At 42.9% G+C, this 17,729-nt stretch overlaps 1 protein-coding gene across 3 annotated transcripts in view; it reads left to right on the plus strand.

Annotated features, from left to right (window-relative positions):
* The window catches only part of UNC80 (unc-80 homolog, NALCN channel complex subunit), a 131,877-nt gene that overhangs the window by 92,828 nt on the left and 21,320 nt on the right, over positions 1 to 17,729 (plus strand). For all 3 annotated transcript variants that reach the window (XM_072874364.1, XM_072874362.1, XM_072874365.1), the window contains 9 exons: positions 1,813 to 1,947; positions 3,299 to 3,437; positions 5,069 to 5,165; positions 5,866 to 6,036; positions 6,250 to 6,342; positions 8,542 to 8,577; positions 8,917 to 9,135; positions 13,249 to 13,449; positions 15,879 to 16,002. In XM_072874364.1, coding sequence (XP_072730465.1) covers positions 1,813 to 1,947; positions 3,299 to 3,437; positions 5,069 to 5,165; positions 5,866 to 6,036; positions 6,250 to 6,342; positions 8,542 to 8,577; positions 8,917 to 9,135; positions 13,249 to 13,449; positions 15,879 to 16,002 — 1,215 coding nt within the window. The remainder of the gene's footprint in view (positions 1 to 1,812; positions 1,948 to 3,298; positions 3,438 to 5,068; positions 5,166 to 5,865; positions 6,037 to 6,249; positions 6,343 to 8,541; positions 8,578 to 8,916; positions 9,136 to 13,248; positions 13,450 to 15,878; positions 16,003 to 17,729) is intronic.

Here is a 17,729-nt window from a genome sequence, read left to right on the forward strand (position 1 = left end):
TTTATTAATTAGAAACAAGGCATTTTGAAACAAAATAACTTAATAACTTAATTTGAAGTACTTGGCAGTAAACCATTCAGTCCTGTGAAGGACTCTCCCTTCATTTTCACTTTTCATACTGAGAGAAATTAGTTTTGTAATTCTTCTCCCCCCCCGCCCGCCCCACCACCCCTTCCCAATTATTGCCAACTACTGAATTAATAAAATACCACTCATGGGAGGCAAAAAAGCAATTCCAAAACAGAACCCAAGTGTTGCTGAGCTTGTTTGTTTTTGCAGACCCTCACATCTCTGTTCCAAGCACCCAAGATCAGCTGGTTTGTTTGTGGTCATCACAAACAAATTCTTCTACCACTTCTGGACTTGTACCAGCCATTAATAGCTTAATTCCTGATGCATACATGCACCTACCTGCACAGGGCTCTTTTTGTTGCAGGTTTTTCCGCTTTCCTTGGTGAAATGCATATACAGTTAATTATTTCCCTTGTCTCAAGTAAATGAGATATTGCAAGTGTAATAGGCCATGGTTATTGTCCTCATAAGCATGCTAGAGGCTTCTGATTGTTCTAAAGACATCCTCATCTCTTCAGCCTACTGGGCTACTGAGGACTGAATACATCTCTGCAGAGGTCTCGCACACTAATAATTTTTTAGAAACCTTCAAGAGCCCTGTGCTGTAATGTGAATTTTGCACTACCATAAAATCTCAGCATTACCTGTTGCCAGCAAATAGCAAGAAAATCCTGCCCACCCCAACCCCAAACCTCCCACAGACTTGTACCAGCAGAGAAGTGCAGATAGGCAATTGAAACAGACAGAAGGAAGCACAGTGAAGTTGTTCCTAGCAATTTATACTGTTTACATAACTGAGAAACAAATCCCACATCTTTGGCAACACACTGGCTGCAGGGTTCAGTGGCCAGCCCTGAAGGAAATGCCACTCTAAAAACCTTAAAATATCTTAAAAGTGGGTGGAACTGTCAGTGTGTTGGAAGACAGGCTAGGAGTTCAAATTATCTTGACAAACTGGAGATGCAGTCTGAAAAAGGGAAAAAAAAAAACAGATTATGTTGATCAGGTTGACAAGCGTAGGTCCTTACTTATGAATAATCAGCCACATAAATATGGAAGGGAAAGTAGCTGATTCAGTAGCATTTCTGCAGAACAGAATATTGGAGTTTTTATAGATCTGAAGCTAAGCGTGAATCAACAGTGTCCTTCTGTTGAAGGATAAAAAAGAAAAAGCAAAGATCTCAAATGCCATTCTGCAGTGACTATATAGATCTTGTGAAACAAACACGGAATAATTCTGCTGCTCCAAGCAGCAGCACTCCTGACTTGAAGTGCTGGCTCTGTCCAGCTGTGGGCACTGCACAAAAAACGTCAGTTAACTGAGGAGACCGCAGACTGGAACAGGGATGTACATCTAGAAAACATGTCATATGAGAGAGGACTAAAAGAGCCAGGACTTGATTAACTGAAAAAGATGAAGACTGAGGAAGAAAGCACTAACTGGCTTCAAACAAGTCAAGTGATTCTAGGAAGGAGAGGAATCTACCTCTGATACATAGGACAAAAAATAATGGACTAAAACTGTGATAAAGAAGGTTCAAGAGTGACAAGCAAAGCTTTTCTCTAAGGATAGTTTGTCCCTGAAATGCATTGCCAAGGAGGGCGGACAAGTCTCCATCTTTAAAAACATTAGGCAAACATATTAGGAATGACAAGGCTGTAGTTGATTCAGTCTGGGGTTAGGGGATGAAGAGCCCTTTCACTGGAGTAGTACTTCCACGTCCTTTTTCATGTGCTCAGGTGTACGCTGACTATGAAAGCAACCCACAGTTACGCCAAGCGATTGAGTTTGCGTGCCGCCAGTTCTACGTTCTGCATCGCAAGCCCTTTATTCTGCAGCTGTTTGCAAGTGTGGCCCCTCTCCTGGAGTTCCCTGTGAGTAAAAGCCATTCCCTAGTCTCAGCGTGGGGAAGCCTGTGTATGCAGCCAGCCCCCCATCAGAGATCACAAAGAGAAAACAGCTGGAGCAGCAGCACAGTTCTTACTGAACATGTGCTTACTGCACTTGATGCTGCACAGAACCAGTTCCTGAATTTATTTCTGCATGCTTCTGTTCATCAGTTGATTGAGCAGGATGCTGAGATAATGGACCACTGATATCCAGGCTAGTAAATGTGGTCTCACTTTAAATTTCTGTGTATAAGTAGGTTGTAAAAGGACAATAATGATTTGTAACTCTTTAAATGCAAATCCTTTCTTAGAATCCAGCAATAGGAACTAAAAGCTTAATGCCAAGTTTTAGTACATGTGAACTATAAGACCGGATTAGCATGTTTTGAAATATTCACTAATTACTTTTTGACATTTTAGTGAGTTAAAACAAGTTAATGGAATTTTAATTTGAAGTGGGACTGCCAAATCTAACTGCACATACACTGTGTCATGGTTTAACCCCAGCCAGCAACTAAGCCCCACCCAGCCGCTCGCTCACTCCCCCCCCAGTGGGATGGAGGAGAGAATCTGAAGAGTGGAAGTGAGAAAACTCGTGGGTTGAGATAAAGACAGTTTCATAGGTAAAGCAAAAGCCGCACACGCAAGCAAAGCAAAACAAGGAATTCCTTCACTCCTTCCCATGGGCAGGCAGGTGTTCAGCCATCTCCAAGAAAGCAGGGCTCCATCACACGTAACGGTGACTTGGGAAGACAAACGCCATCGCTCCGAATGTCCCCCTCTTCCTCCTTCTTCCCCAGCTTTATATACTGAGCATGACACCATATGGTATGGAATAGCCCTTTGGTCAGCTGGGGTCAGCTGTCCCACCCGTGTCCCCTCCCAGCTCCTTGTGCCCCTGGCAGAGCAGGGGAAGCTGAAAAGTCCTTGATTTAGTATAAGCACTACTTAGCAACAAGTAAAACATCTCTGTATTATCAACACTGTTTCCAGCACAAATTCAAAACATAGCCTCATACTAGCTACTATAAAGAAAATTAACTCTATCCCAGCCAAAACCAGCACACCTGTAAGCACACATCTTTCTCCTTCACAGGGCAGCAAAGATCTGCTGTTTCTGGGAAGTAAAGCTGTGTGCAGTTTTCAGATCATGCTTCCACTGTAGCATCAATCTGTTGAGTCAGGCAAGGCTTATTGTTTGATAGCAGTAAGCTCTTGAACTCCATGTGGGCCCTTTGTCAAAAAAAATAAATGTTGCCCATGCCTCCAGATAAAGATTCCTGGAATGTACACAGGCCCTCAGAAAATCAGCCACAAATGTCTGTTGTTGAAACAGGATGCTACAAACAATGGAACCAGCAAAGGAGTGTCAGCTCAGTGCCTGTTTGACCTGCTGCAGTCTTTAGAGGGTGATACTCCAGACATTTTGGACATCTTAGAGCTGGTGAAAGCAGAAAAGCCTCTCAAGTCATTAGGTAACAACAAAGCACCCTTTATTCAGTAATTCTGGTTTGTTGATTATTGATTCAACATGGATTTGATGCAGCATGATTTGTTCAGGGCCCTTTTCTTCTCCCAGAATGCAGTCATATCTGTTTCTTATGCCTCATGAAGCTTTTAAGGTTGGCTTTATCACCACCATCCTTTTGATATTTGCTGCAGGAGTGGAATTACTAATTTATTTTATTCCAAAGCTACTTTTTCTGCATTGAGCCTGCTAGTCTGAGACTAGCCCCTGGCATTTTGAATTTTATCATGTGTGGGTGAAGAATAAAGATGTCTAATAAATTGTATCATGCTGGCAAGATCAGTGTCATCCTCTCCTCTGCTCCGTGTGGGCAGGAAACAAAAGCATCCTCTCCTGTGGGCAGACTATGACTAGTAAATGATGGATGCTGTTCAGACATTCAGCAGTGCTGCTGAGTTCTAGGGGGGTTGTTGATTTATCACAAAGCATACGGCTGTATGATGTATCCAGGACACTGTGTCTCTTGATAGTTATCCATGCAATGCAGCATTTAAGAATTTGGCTGCTTTGTGATTTGCAGGGAAGTCATTTTTGCTGATTTTTATAAAGATCTTCAACTTATCTTACAAATTTGCACTTCCCTTAAATAATACTGATTTTGATGGACTATGAAACCTGTCTAGCCTTAGAGTTAAAGCTTTGTTATATACTGGGATTTTATGATGCTGCACAATTATATCACAAATTATAATATAAAATGGTACAGAAGGAGAAAATATTTTTTCGTCTTTGTGGATTGTAGTAAACATTTATATAAAAGCTTTGGGTTTTCTGTGGAGGGTTATTTAAAGGCATCTCTGAAAATTCCCAAGTGTGTTGACGGTGAGACGGTAGATGAGTACGTTGTGTGCCTGGTGTTTTCCATGTGAAGATCAGAATTATCTAAAACATCTGACTTCCAAGTTCCATTGTTCAAAGTGATTTACACGCTTTGGGACCTTAACTTTGACTTGGGCTCCTGTATACCAAAGTCACTTATGAAAACAGGACTATAGTTGTATTACAAATATTATTCTTTGGATACTTCAATTTCTTGGTGCCTGGCACTAATTATCCCCAAAGTAATATTTGTAGTATGGGACTTAAATGCTTTTGAAAACTTTTTCTCAAATCACTAGCAAACCAGACTCACTTTTGTGCTGATGCCCACGTGACTACCGGTATAGAAGGGGCTTGATTTTTTAGAAGTAAAACTATCTTCTGCCATCAGTGGTGTATCAGCATCATTTTTAGCGTGGTGGAAACATCTAGGAAAAAGCTGGGGGAACATAAAAATTGTCATTAATTGACACTTGTCCTTGTCATGTATGAGCTTAAGATTTTGCTTGTGATGGGTGATGTTTGAAACGGGACTCCAGTAGCAGCTCTAGGCCTTATGCTCAGCAGTGATTTCACCTACGGAGAACTGTTTCTCACCTACTGAGGCAGGATTTTTTTGTCCAAAATCAAGAGCTTATTGGGGATTGTTAACGTAAGAAGCAAGCAATTGAAGAGGGGGAAAAAGGAAGGGGTATGCTAGCTCCTTTCATATTCAGTATGTTTGCGTGATAGTCTTCTCATATTGCTTTACTCCCTCAGACTTCTGCTATGGGAATGAAGACTTGACCTTCTCGATCAGTGAAGCCATCAAACTGTGTGTGACAGTGGTGGCCTATGCTCCTGAATCATTCAGAAGGTGCTAATTTGTTTTCTTCGTTTCTGCAGACTCAGAAAAGGCATAAAAGCTGTACATGGCATGTGAAACCGAGGCTAACAAATGGAGGCAGAGGATATAGAAATGCATTCCAAGCATGGGGCTTCTCTGTGAGGCCATGCCTCTACCTATCGATACCTTTCCTAGGGCACCTGCTCCAAACCCTGCCAGCCGCCGGCTGCAGCACTAAGCTGGATGGCAGCCTGAGCAGCAACACATAAGCTATGCTTCCAAGCGGGGATCACACTGTGTCCTGCAGGTTTCTGTTGTGAGAGAAGCAATGGAGAGGGAACTGGAGGGGAGAAACAGGCAGCTGGAAAGAACAGGAAGATACAGAGAGAAGGGAGGTAAACTGGTTAGCAAAAAGATTAGTTTCCAAGAGGGAACCAGAGAAGAAAGGAGTCTTTGGAAGGAGAAATGAATGTCTGCAAATGGATGACATATTCAGAAGATACCTAGAAGTTCAGGTTGGTTTTATTGTTTCATGCATCAGCTAATTTTCCCCCTGAAGTCCCTGATCCAAGAGTTTCTTTGGCCCAGGACTGCTTATCTAGTGAGAAGCAATGAAATGACAAGGCTAGTGAGAGATTCAGGGGTCTTCAGATAGAAACTTAAGCCTCTGCCTGATGTGAGTTTCAGGATTGACAAAATAAAACAGACCAAGTATTGGTTATTTTTCCAGCCTCCAGATGCTGATGGTCTTGGAAGCGCTGGTTCCCTGTTACTTGCAGAAACTGAAGCGACAAACCTCTCAAGTGGAGACCGTGACAGCAGCTCGTGAGGAGATTGCTGCTATGGCTGCCCTCGCCACCTCTTTGCAAGCCCTCTTGTACAGTGTAGAAGTTCTCACCAGGTAACCCACGTGGTTCAAAGGTCTGAACCTGCGTTTGGTTATCAGTGCAGGGAGAGGGAATGCACAGGAGGTCATGATACGCAACTTAGCTTGAATAATGATTGAGTTTTAGACATGGTAAAATTAGTGCCAAATTTCCCCAGATCACAAGCAGAATTTCAGTGCACTTGTTAGATTTAGTCTTTAGTGTGTTATTCACCTTCCCTTTGCCAGGCCTATGACAGCCCCACAGATGAGTCGATGTGACCAAGGCCATAAAGGGACCACAACAGCAAACCACACCATGTCAGCAGGTGTGAACACCAGGTAAGTCAGTGGGCTTTTCTTTCTTTCTCATTTTTCTGAACAGCTTTTTTTTTTTTTTTTTGAGTAAGGTAACATCTCATTGCTCACAGTGCTTGGCACATCCTCAGCTGTCTGAGGAAGTGCCCTAGGTACTGTGAGAGAAAACAGTCAGATAAAAAGAGCACATAGCCCAGGACTGCATTTCGGACAGTAGCCAAAATCCCCAAGACTAGAAATTCTAGTTTAAAAGTGTGTGCCTAAATAGAAGATCAGGATATCAAACTGGAGGACACCCATCCTAAATGTCTTTTTCTTTGTTTCCCTTTTTGCACTCTAGAAGTACACTGACAAAGCAACTACGTCCCTCAGTTCTCTGCTTTGCTTCCTTCTGAGTCCACTGTCAAAGTGACCACTGGGCAGAGCACACTTGGATAGCAGAAGGGTTGGATCCTTCTGGCCTTGTTCTGAGAGACTGAACAGCAGTATGAGCTCAAACTGCATGTCAGTTGAGACTCGCAGGGACTGGCACCTCCTCTAGTTTTCTTCCCTTTCCTGTTTCCTTTTACTTTTACTTTTCATACGGTCTCTTTCTATCACCTTTACCTCCACATTGGTCTGGAGTTTTTTTGCTGTTACAGATGGCAAAGGAGTGGGTGGCAGAGAATTTGAGAGAAAGGGTAGAATGACTGGAATATTTTTGTCCTTCTTAAAAAAAATACCACAAAAAAAACTTCACATGGAAGAAGGAAATAAGGAAGGAGATGGCGCCAGCAGACTGTAATACTGCTCCTTGACCATATTGGCCATTCCAGTTAGGCTGCTGCAAATTAGACAAGGCCACTGGACAATTTAGTCATAGAGCAAGGGCTTAAGAAATCTTGTTACAAAATCCACCCACCAGCATTTGGGATTATGAAGGTTTTCTTTGCAGTACTGGTTACTCTTCTGGGCCACCCTGCCTTCTCCTGGCCAGGCTATGCCTTATTGTGCTTAAAATCTGAATGTTTGTGCTGACCTGGAAAGGGAATTCTCCCCTAGCAAGAGCTGGAGTAGATGTTCTTCCAGAGCAGAGCATTTCCTCTGGATTTCTCTTTTGGCTGTAACAGCTGATAGTAAGTCTATGCACAGCCAATAGTCAAGTACAATATCATGGGCTGTATAGGACTGTAAATCAGGAATACCCTTCTGGCAAGACATGCTTTCCAAGTTATTCCCTGTCTTTTTTTGCACTGAAGGGAGATAGAAATCACTCTCTGCATGGATCATCAAAGGACTATTACGTCAATTTATAGGTGTGTAGTGTACACATCTTGTTTGGTAACTCCTGGAATCAGCGTGTTATTCTTTAAGACTGATTCAGGCATGGATGAAACACAGCTTTGACTTTCAATCCCGGATCTGAGAAGCAGATAAACCCCTTCATGCTCAAGTCTGAAGTGGATATATGCCATTTACTTCCATTGCAAGATTGCCCAGTCTAAGGAAGACAAGGTGTAATGGAAAGTAGTGCTTTATTATTTGTCTGCTGATTTTGGAGAGCAGTTAGTATGTATCTGCTGACAGGCAATGTAGAGACTCCTGATGCTGTGCGACTCAGACATCTTGATTTACATTTCCAGATCTTTCTGATTATCAAACATTCAGTCTCTGATCCAAAATACTTTTTGCACTGCTCTGGGTTTCCTGCTGTTGTTTCTTCTGTTGTGTTATCATTGCAACAGACATCTGCTAGCAACAGCAGGAGTCTCATGATGGTAGAATGATCACTGTTCCAGCCTTGGACATGTTAGCCAAGTGGTGCAGGGTTTGTTAATGCTTTCTCAACAAGAAGTGGCAAGAGAAAATTAGAGTAAAACAAAAAAACATGCTGAGGTATCCTTTCCACTAGGTGAGCTCTGGCTTCATGAAACAGATGGAGCACTGGGGTGAAAATCAGTAAGAGAAATTGCTTGAAAGAAGGCTATGGTTTTTAAGTCTGAATTTTTCCTTTCATAACAAGGGCAATAACTATAGGAATCTGTTGTTTGCTGCCAGTTGGGAGGTAAAGGCTATTCAATGTGGTCACTAACTATGTGTAGCCATTGTTCCAGTGATGCGAGATACCGTCCTGCCCACGGCGAGTATACCTCTGGGCTAGAACAGTGTCGCCTTCTTTCAGAAAGGCACAGTTTAGGCATTACTAAGTTGCTCTTTACAACTGCACTGTTTCTGTTTTCCCAGGTACCCAGAACAGGGGGCCAAACTACACTTTATCAGGTACAGTAAAATCTTCGCCCAATCTTCCCTGACATGTGATGAACTGTTCCCCATCAGTTTCCATGTTCACTGGCTCCCCACCCACTGTTCCTGGGACAGGCAGCCTTTTTTCAGGGGAGGGTAGCGAAGCATAGTTCATACAGAAATTATTTACATTTTTAACAAGACTTTGCAGATTATAATTTCCCCTTTTTTTTAATTGCAGATGCAACCATCTTTCTTTTCAATTGCAGCGGAAAGCATCTGTTGCAAAAACAAGGTGGAGAGGTTGTTATAATCTATCCCTGCTGTTCCACTGCATATAACACTTCCTACTTTTTCTCATTTTATATCCTCCAGGGAGAACCTTCACTTACTGGAGGAGGGCCAAGGCCTTCCCCGAGAGGAGCTGGATGAACGAATTGCCAGAGAGGAGTTCAGGAGACCGCGGGAGTCGTTGCTGAATATCTGCACAGAGTTTTACAAGCACTGTGGTCCAAGGCTGAAGATTTTGCAGAATCTGGCTGGTGAGCCCCGAGTGACTTCTCTGGAGCTGCTGGATGTGAAGTCCCATATGAGGTATTCCACAGGCATTCTGCTTTTACTTGTTCATTTCAGGGGGATTCCTTTCTTTCAGCTCTTAATTTGTCATAATAGCAGACAGAATCACTTTTTGGTAGTGTAGTTGCATGTTGCTGTCTGACACATGCAGAGCTTGTTTGGGATGTTCCTTAGATTGTACCTGATGCTGCTTGTGTATAAGGAAGGTTTCATATGCTCTCCTCTGGTCTCATTCAGACCCCTGTCTCCAGTGGATGAAATAGCTCTGTGGAAGCCCATCTGATACATCAGAATAAGCTGCAGTGAGGAGCAGAGTAGATAAGGCTGCCTCTGCAGGGCAAGGGGTGGGGAAGCTGCCTAGCTGGCTGAATACGACCTTTATCCTCTCCTGTGACACTGCGCATCAGAACCAGCTGCTAACAAGCAAGAAGGGCAGAGCAACCACTGCACTGCATTACATAAATGCCTGAAGTACGGGCGAGGATGAGGCAGGAGGCATTTACAGGACCACCACCTCAGCGTGTGCTACAGCAGGTGCATGAGTCTTTATTAATGTGCAGCACGGAGCCCACCATGCTGGATGGATGCTCACTGCAAACCGTTTCACGTAGTGCTGACTGAGAAGTTGAAAGTAGGGCCTTCTAAGCACTTTAGACCTGATTCTCTTCTCTGTGTTTGCAGTTCATGGTAAACACAAAATAGAAGAGAATTGCTAATATAATATAATCTGTAATCTAATATAATATATAATATAATTCTATAGAAGAGAATTGCTCTCTTAGATTGCTACTGAGAAGTTTGTCCAGATGTAAAAGACAACAAAAACTGGGACAAGAGGGAATGGACCTGATTCTGTTGTCAGTTTTTCATTCATTTTCAGGGGAAACCCCTTTCTCAATAGCATTCCCTCAGGAAACATGAACTCGTTAGAGTTGTTTCATGGTAAGATATGTCTCCATGAAAATGCACAGATACTCTCCAAGTGAGCCACAGTTAGCACTGTTCTGACTGGCACTCATCATAAGGAAAACTGGGGTTAATATGAGGTGGTCCTAGTGTATCTCTTGGCAGGGGGGTCACAGGGAGACAGCTACCTGAATTCTTTTATGAGACAGAGAAATACTTCAAGATCATTCTTTGAATACAGAATAGCTAAATACCAAGAGGCTTTTTTTTATGGCCTAAGCCAAATGGTGCTCAGTAGAGTATTAAAATAAATAGGAAAGATAGCAAAGATATCTTAAGCTGTTTGGGACTGGCCTCAAAAGTCAATCAGAACCCCCTTAACAGTAATTTGTGTTGCTCCCTGAACCCCAGGAGGCCATTCTGGCTGTGAATTATGCCTCTCTTTGAGTGCTATACTTTTTTCCTCAGGAATACCCTGTAAAGGAAGCTGAAGGGGACAGATCCTAGCAATGCACTGAGCCAGCTCTGTTCCTGCCCCTGGACCAAAGAAAACCCTCTAAAAGTTCTTCTACCTTTTACATGCATGCTCTGAAAAACATGGCAAAGCCCCTTAGCTGGCAGGTTCTGTCACAATTAGAGATCTTTCAATTCAGGCTGTCTCTATAGAACACAAAATTGTGTTTGACATTAATTTAGGTCTTGTTTGACAAATGCCCCGAATTCCTTTGGGAGTTGGGAGGTGTTTTTTGTTTGGTTTGTGTGTTTGCATATGAATTGAATGTTGCTGTTCCCCCGCTCTGGCAAATGTTTAATAATTTAGAGGGTAATTTTAAGCAAGAGGTGTCTGTTTCCACAGATGCATGTCATTCTTATGTAGTGCTTGACTGCAAACAAACTAAAAACCTGGTGGACATGGCTGCTTTTGCAGTGCCACCTTTACATTTTTTCCAAGGGACACAAGCCTCAGAAATCAATACATTTGTTTAGCTGCATTACAAACTCTGTGACTTTTCGCAATAGAACCCTGAGATAAGAACTTTAATCTTATGTTAGAAACAAAGGTGAGATTCTCAGGACAGATTATGTCCTTGGTTAGACATGTTGGAGTTTTTTCACGATTTCAATGGGAGTGAGGAACATGTGTCTGATGAGTGAACTTTATTTAGTGCAGTAAAGTAAGGGGCTTGCTTCTTTTTACTGTCCTAGCCTTACATACATTTGTATCTAACATAACAATGCTCTAGTGTACTACCCAGAAGCATTTGCAGTTTAACTGTAATGTGGGAACTTCATTTCTACGTGTTTTTATATTGCAGAGTAATTGAGTTTAATTGTTCTTAAACTATTTTATGTCCCTCTCTTAAAAGACGAGTTTAACAAACTTAAATCCATATGTACAGAAGGTGTTATTGGTATATTTTCAGGAAAGATACTTTCTTGTGAGAAGATTTCCGTGAAGCAGAGTCACAGTACACAGTAGTAGCTGGCAAATACTGCATTCTTTTTAAGAGAGAAGGTCTTTCATGCTCAAAGGTCACAACAGTAAAACTAAGGGATTGATTTGTGCTCAATGCTAATGAGTTGTGCTCTGATTCTCTTATGTCTCCTGGAAAGTGCTAGAAATAACTGCTTTATTGGGGCTGGAAACTGAATTGCTTTATCATAATTAGCCCTAAAGAAAAGCAAACATCATCTTGATTCTTACATAAATTCATTTCCTAAGTATCAGTGAAATGACTGACAGGATTTAACCGCTGTAGGAAAAAAAGACTTTTCTAAGTAGAGAGCAGATTTAGCAGAATGTGATGTGACAGCCATGGTCTTGGGAGACTGGCAGGTGCCATTTCAGAGACTTCAGATAACAAGATAATATGCTAGTCACTTCAGACAGGATTCATCTCACTCAATTTTAGCCATTTAAAAGTTAAATGTTTAGTCTGCAAAACTCATAAAGATCTTTTTGGACCCAATGGAAAGGGAGATGCACATCCAATGAGCTGTTTATCCCAGTATTTCAGGAAGATAAGAATTTCCCAGGTTGTTTATTTCTGCATGAACGGAGCTAGGAGATTAATTGAGATTGATGTCTCAAGTTGGATGAGATGGATCTTGCATTTTATAATGCATAAGAAAATTTTCATAGACCATTACTTGCCACTGATATTGTATTGCCAGAAAGAATCATAACTATATGATAATTTAAATTTCACAGTGTTTAAGAAAACAGACCTACTCCATAGTAGGACGAAGTAGTTGTTAAAAGTAATAATAACGAAATACTGGATAAACAAACACTTTTATAGCACTTTTGGTTAACCTGAGGAACTCGTTGCCCTTGATATTGCTAGGCAGATTTTGAAGAGAATAGAAATACGTTCCATTAGTTGGAGGCATTTCAGAAGAAGCCCCCACAATACGAATAGGATTGTACTGTAATAGTCCACTACAAGGTCTATTGATGTTTCAGGGAGCATGCAGGTTTCTATCACTTTTATTAGTAGATGTAGCTTTATTACTTGTCTTTGTCTACTGCAAATATTCAAGTATTTCAGTAGGTGTTTGTCAAACTGCAAGTGTAAGTTAAATGTTGCCATGGTATTTCACAGTCAATGCAGAAAATGCCATCGGCGAGCCCATCTGGGAGGGTTAGAAGAAGCAACAGCAACACAATCTGTAGAGGTGTTAGGAGAAACAAATCAAAGCTGCAAGGAGTAATCACACAAAGTACATGTTGTGTAAACCTATGGGACAGCACATTATTTTTAAACATTATTTTTAAATTTAACACCTGAAAATTGCACAGTGAGACCTCTTAAAGTGGTGACACTGAAAAATAAGCACAAAACCAAACCAAATCAGTCATTAATTGACATACAGGTGATGTCACGTCTGTGTTCCACAGGCATTTGCAATGTTGTAATCTTACTAACAGCTCGAGTACTTTGTTTTTAGCTACACAAATCAGTGATGTTCCTTTGATGCATTTAATATCAATGTAAAAATATTCTTTAGACCATTCATGTGTATATAAACAGTGATTCCAGCAAAAGAATCTTAACAGACCAGGAACTGTAGTATCGGGTCTAAGAGTTTAAATAGCGGCATATTTGACTTTTGCATCTTTTTCTTTTTACTGGGCTACTGAAGATTATCTGTTAGTTCATTGGCATGTGTGGAGAAATGCAAGTTGTATTTGAATTTCCTCTTAACAAACCCTGGTTTTAGATTGGCAGAAATCGCACATTCCCTGCTGAAACTGGCACCTTATGACACGCAGACGATGGAAAGCCGAGGTCTCCGGCGCTACATCATGGAGATGCTGCCCATCACTGACTGGACAGCTGAGGCGGTGAGACCTGCCCTTATCCTCATCTTAAAGAGATTGGATCGTATGTTCAATAAAATTCACAAGATGCCTACTTTGAGGTAAGCAGGTATAATGGAAACCCTCTGGGGTCCGTTTCTGATGTTGCAAGCCTTGAAGTGTGGGTATGTCATCTGAGGAAAACTGTCATGTTGCAGTGAACCTTTACAACATATCGGAAAATGAACAGATGTTTTTATCTTTGTAAGTGTGCATTTATGTTGACATTTTTGTTGTGTCTTCTGGTAGCAAGAGAAGAAAGGCATGGTTATTAAGAACTACAGAGAGAACTTCCAGAAATCTCATTTTTCTTTCTCCAAAATAAGTCTTCAGATTTGTACCATCTCACTACCATCTTTATTTATTTTAGCTGTGAGTTGAGGAGATTAATTTTATTTTTAATGGACATTTAAACTGTAGTAAGAGTATTTCTAGGATGCCTTCTCATGAAAATGCTGTTATGTTCTCTGTAAAGGTAAAAATAGTCTGGAGCTATGCAGTAGCTTCTGAATGCTCCTTAGTAAAGGGAACAGAACTGCACTGATTGCATTTAGTCAGTGGCTAGTGAAAGCCTGGTGCATCACATAGTAGCATTATGGTGCAAGCTTTGGTGACTTCAAGAAGTATTCAAAATGGAGCATTCCCACCTCGGAGGCAGTGATACAAATCCAGTCTGGGTAGTGTAAAATCTCTCAGCCCTGTGGATTTTCCAGCAATCTGAGTAAAAACATCATTGGTCTCAGTCACCCTCATGAGCATATGTCCTCAACTGCTTGAATCAGTCACTTTGTTGGCAGTCTCAGCTGAGAAGCCAAATTATGTTAGAGAACATCAGAATTTAGGACTCAGACACAAAACTTTAGGTCCCAGCGGGAATCATATGTACCCAGCTAAGATGGGTACATAATAGGAAGGTGATCTCTTCTTTCTGGCATCACTACCTATCACTTTCCTTTGGCTAACAGTCTGCTTTAAGAAACTCCTGTGCTTGCCAGGAATTTAGAGGCAGAAATTTTGATGCTTCTCCTTCCTGGGGGTTTGATTCTTTGCCATGTCTTGCCTGCTTCTCGCTCATTCTTTCTTTTCTCGCTCATACTTTCTTCTGCCTCAAAGGCGGCTTAGGGGTCTTCCCGTTCCTGAAGATCTTTCCTCTTTGTGTAATCTGAATGAATGCTCATAAATTAAAATTCCCTTCATATTCTCTTTCTCTGTGCCTGTACTTACGCCTGGCTGAAACTGCTCTTCCGTACACAAAGGGACAGAGACAGCAAAGCCACTGGACCAAATGCAGCAACCACATTTAAGCATCATTGGGACAAGAAGCTTCTTAGAGACGGGGCTGGGTGCCAGGCCCTAGGAGCCATCCACTGGGGTACTCACATCAGGATCTTACACACTGCCTCCTGTGGGCACCCCACTCCAAAACCAGTGTCTGATGGGAGTAGTATATGTGTAAGAACAAGTACAAGAACAAACTACTATTCTGGAGATTGAGGGACAGCAAATGCTGAAAGACGAGGTGTATATTGGTCTGCATAAGAACTTACATGGTGAACACTTGATCCCCTGTGTGTCTCTAAGAAGTCTACTGAGGAGCTTGACTAGGCTATTGTTTAGTCTTGAGCTAAGAAGTTATGCAAGCCTTGTCTTTCTGTCCCAATAAGTGCACAGTCAGATGTTGGCTTGAGAACTATACTTACTGCAAAGAGTCAGGCCCTGAGATGAAGGATGTGAACCACTTTGATGTTACCTATGCTGTGTCTGCTTACGGTTAGGAAGGACTCCATTCAGCATCTGTCATGAGCCCTGAAAGTTGTTTTGGTGAAAAAAGCAGTGTCAGGGAAGAAAGGGTCCTGGGATGAAGGACTTTGGTGCTGGTAGGGAATGAATCAGCCCTCCTGCACGGGGTGAGGAAGGTAAAGATTGTACTGATGGGCCAGTTTAAGTTCAGGGCAGACTCTGTCTGGGAGTCTCTCCGGCAGAGCAGACTAGACTGCAAAGTAGCTTACAGAGGGCCCTCGCAGCAAATGGGGTTTGTTCCCTTCCGTGAGAACATCCACAAGCCACAGGAGATGGAGGACTTGCTCTCAGTTGGGAGCATGGCACAGCAGATGGCTTTCCCCACACAGGCACACCTGAGACAGCTGTCTGGTGGCTCCTTTCCATTCACCGTCTGTCGGAGGCAAGCGTCAGGGAGTGAAACACAGCTCATCCGCCACTGCTGTTGTGAGAGGGTTTGTGTCGCTAGCACAGACCCCTCCGCTACGTTTCTCGTCTCTCTCAAACGCCCAGTGTGCTCTGTGGCTCTGCGCTTTCCTGAGCTGCGTGGGTAAAACCTTTTCTCTGTTGCGCACTTTGTGCTCATCTTGGACGTCGTTGCTGTCTGAAACGTTTCCTCTGTGGGCGTCACTGTGTGTCGGTCGCCGTGTTTGTGAGCGTCTGGTGGGGGGCAGGAGGCCCGCGGCTAACGGCACCTACTGTTGTATTGCAGGCGCCAGGTTGAGTGGGAGCCTGCCAGCAATTTGATTGAAGGGGTTTGTTTGACACTTCAGAGGCAGCCAATCATATCCTTCCTGCCTCACCTTAGGTCTCTGATCAATGTGTGTGTCAATCTGGTGAGTAGCCGAGCGGCAACCCCGTGAACCTTTGCTAAACCTCCCCCTGCTGTTGACTTCTCTGGACTGAAGATGACAGTTCATTCCCATTCCCGTCATTTTACCTGTCCCCCTTACCCCTCGCAAGGGGACTTCGCAAGTGACACTAGAGATAGCAAGGTTCATTTTTGAAGTGGTGCATGGGGAGATACAGTGACCGGTAGCGGTGGTCAAGCGATTTATTTCCGTTGCTTCCCACGCACCACTTTGAAGATCCACCTTTGCCAGATTGAGCTGAGAGTTGAGGGCTGCAAGTTGGAGAGTGGGGTGGTGGAGACTGCACACACCTGGTAGAGGCAGGGAGAGGGTGGCACTGGGGATACCTACCGTCTCCAGTGGGGAAGGACCCTGATGGCTCTGTCAGAGGCCATCAGGTGTTGGCTAGTTAGAAGGGTTTACATGGGTGGATTCACTCCACTGTTTGCAATGTCCCTGGCTTGATCTAATACAGGTTTGCACTGTTCAATGTTCAGATCCCACTCTTAGTAGAATTTATGCTCCTAAGTCTGTTACCACAGAGAGATGATATGGCCGAGGCCTGTCTGGTCATTCAGTGATAGATTGCAGTGTTTCTGCAGGTGTTACACTGGGGGCAAACCCTCAATTTGATATCAGTGTGACTCCAGCCATTTGGACAAACATGCATGCTTACATTCCATGTGGAAAAAAATACAAATAAAGGGGGAAAGGCTGCACTAGCATTTTTATTGTTATTGGGTTTTATAACATTTTCTTCTTAGAACATAAATGCTGTAACTTTTTCTAGCAGTAACAGAAAACCTCCCAGGGTTCACCAGTGAGGAGCTTTAAAAACAATGATCATCAGTTAAAATGCAATATCAATTTTTGCCAGGCTCCTGTCCTTCAAGTCCATACAGCACTCATCGCTGCAAGGGCAGGGAAGCTCCAACCTGTCAGAGTCTATAAGACTTCTTCCCTTGTTCAAGCAGAGGTAGCTACTTGGAGGCACTGCGAATCTGGGCCCTCAGACTACTTAGGGTTGCTACATGGGGAGGTTGCTACAGAGTTAGCTCAAATACAAGTTTAGAATGGACTTGCAGTTTGGCAAGCAGACATGGGAGGGTGAATCACCCCAGCAAGTTCTCCAAAGGGCCTGCATTAAGAATTAGCCAGTGCTCTAAAAATAGCGGAAAGCTCCACAGTGCTGAAGTGCAGTCATCATGCTTACATTCAGCTGGCTGGGAACATCAGGGAGAGCTACCAAGAAAAGATGTACTCTTACTGTTAAGAGTATTTTACCTTTAGCTGTCAGAACTATGGCCACTGTGAGCTGCAGGAGTATCCCTGACTGCATGCTGTATCATGTGTAGACCAGTTGCATCACGAAGCCCAAAAAGAGATCACCCCGGAAGGCAGGGAAATGATAATCCATGGTGATATAAAGAAAGGGCTCTGCCTCTTCCCCTTCTAAATTGTCCTTTGGTTTTCTGGCAGAAAACTGGTTACTGCCTTTCTCCCCAGGCTGAATTTGGAAACATAGAGTGCATTCATCTCCCCTAAGCTTAAGCGTATGCCAGGTAGCTTCTCCCTGTTCCCATCACCTAGATGTGTCTAGTCATGGAGAGAAACAGGCATGTGCAGGCCTGTGATTTAATTCCTCCTGACGGACACATCCAAAATGGTTCAGATCAACTCTCCCCTAGAAGTGCTGTTTTCTTGTGCTGATA

This window comes from Ciconia boyciana, chromosome 10 (genome assembly GCF_034638445.1).
Source record: "Ciconia boyciana chromosome 10, ASM3463844v1, whole genome shotgun sequence".
Classification (NCBI taxonomy): domain Eukaryota; kingdom Metazoa; phylum Chordata; class Aves; order Ciconiiformes; family Ciconiidae; genus Ciconia; species Ciconia boyciana.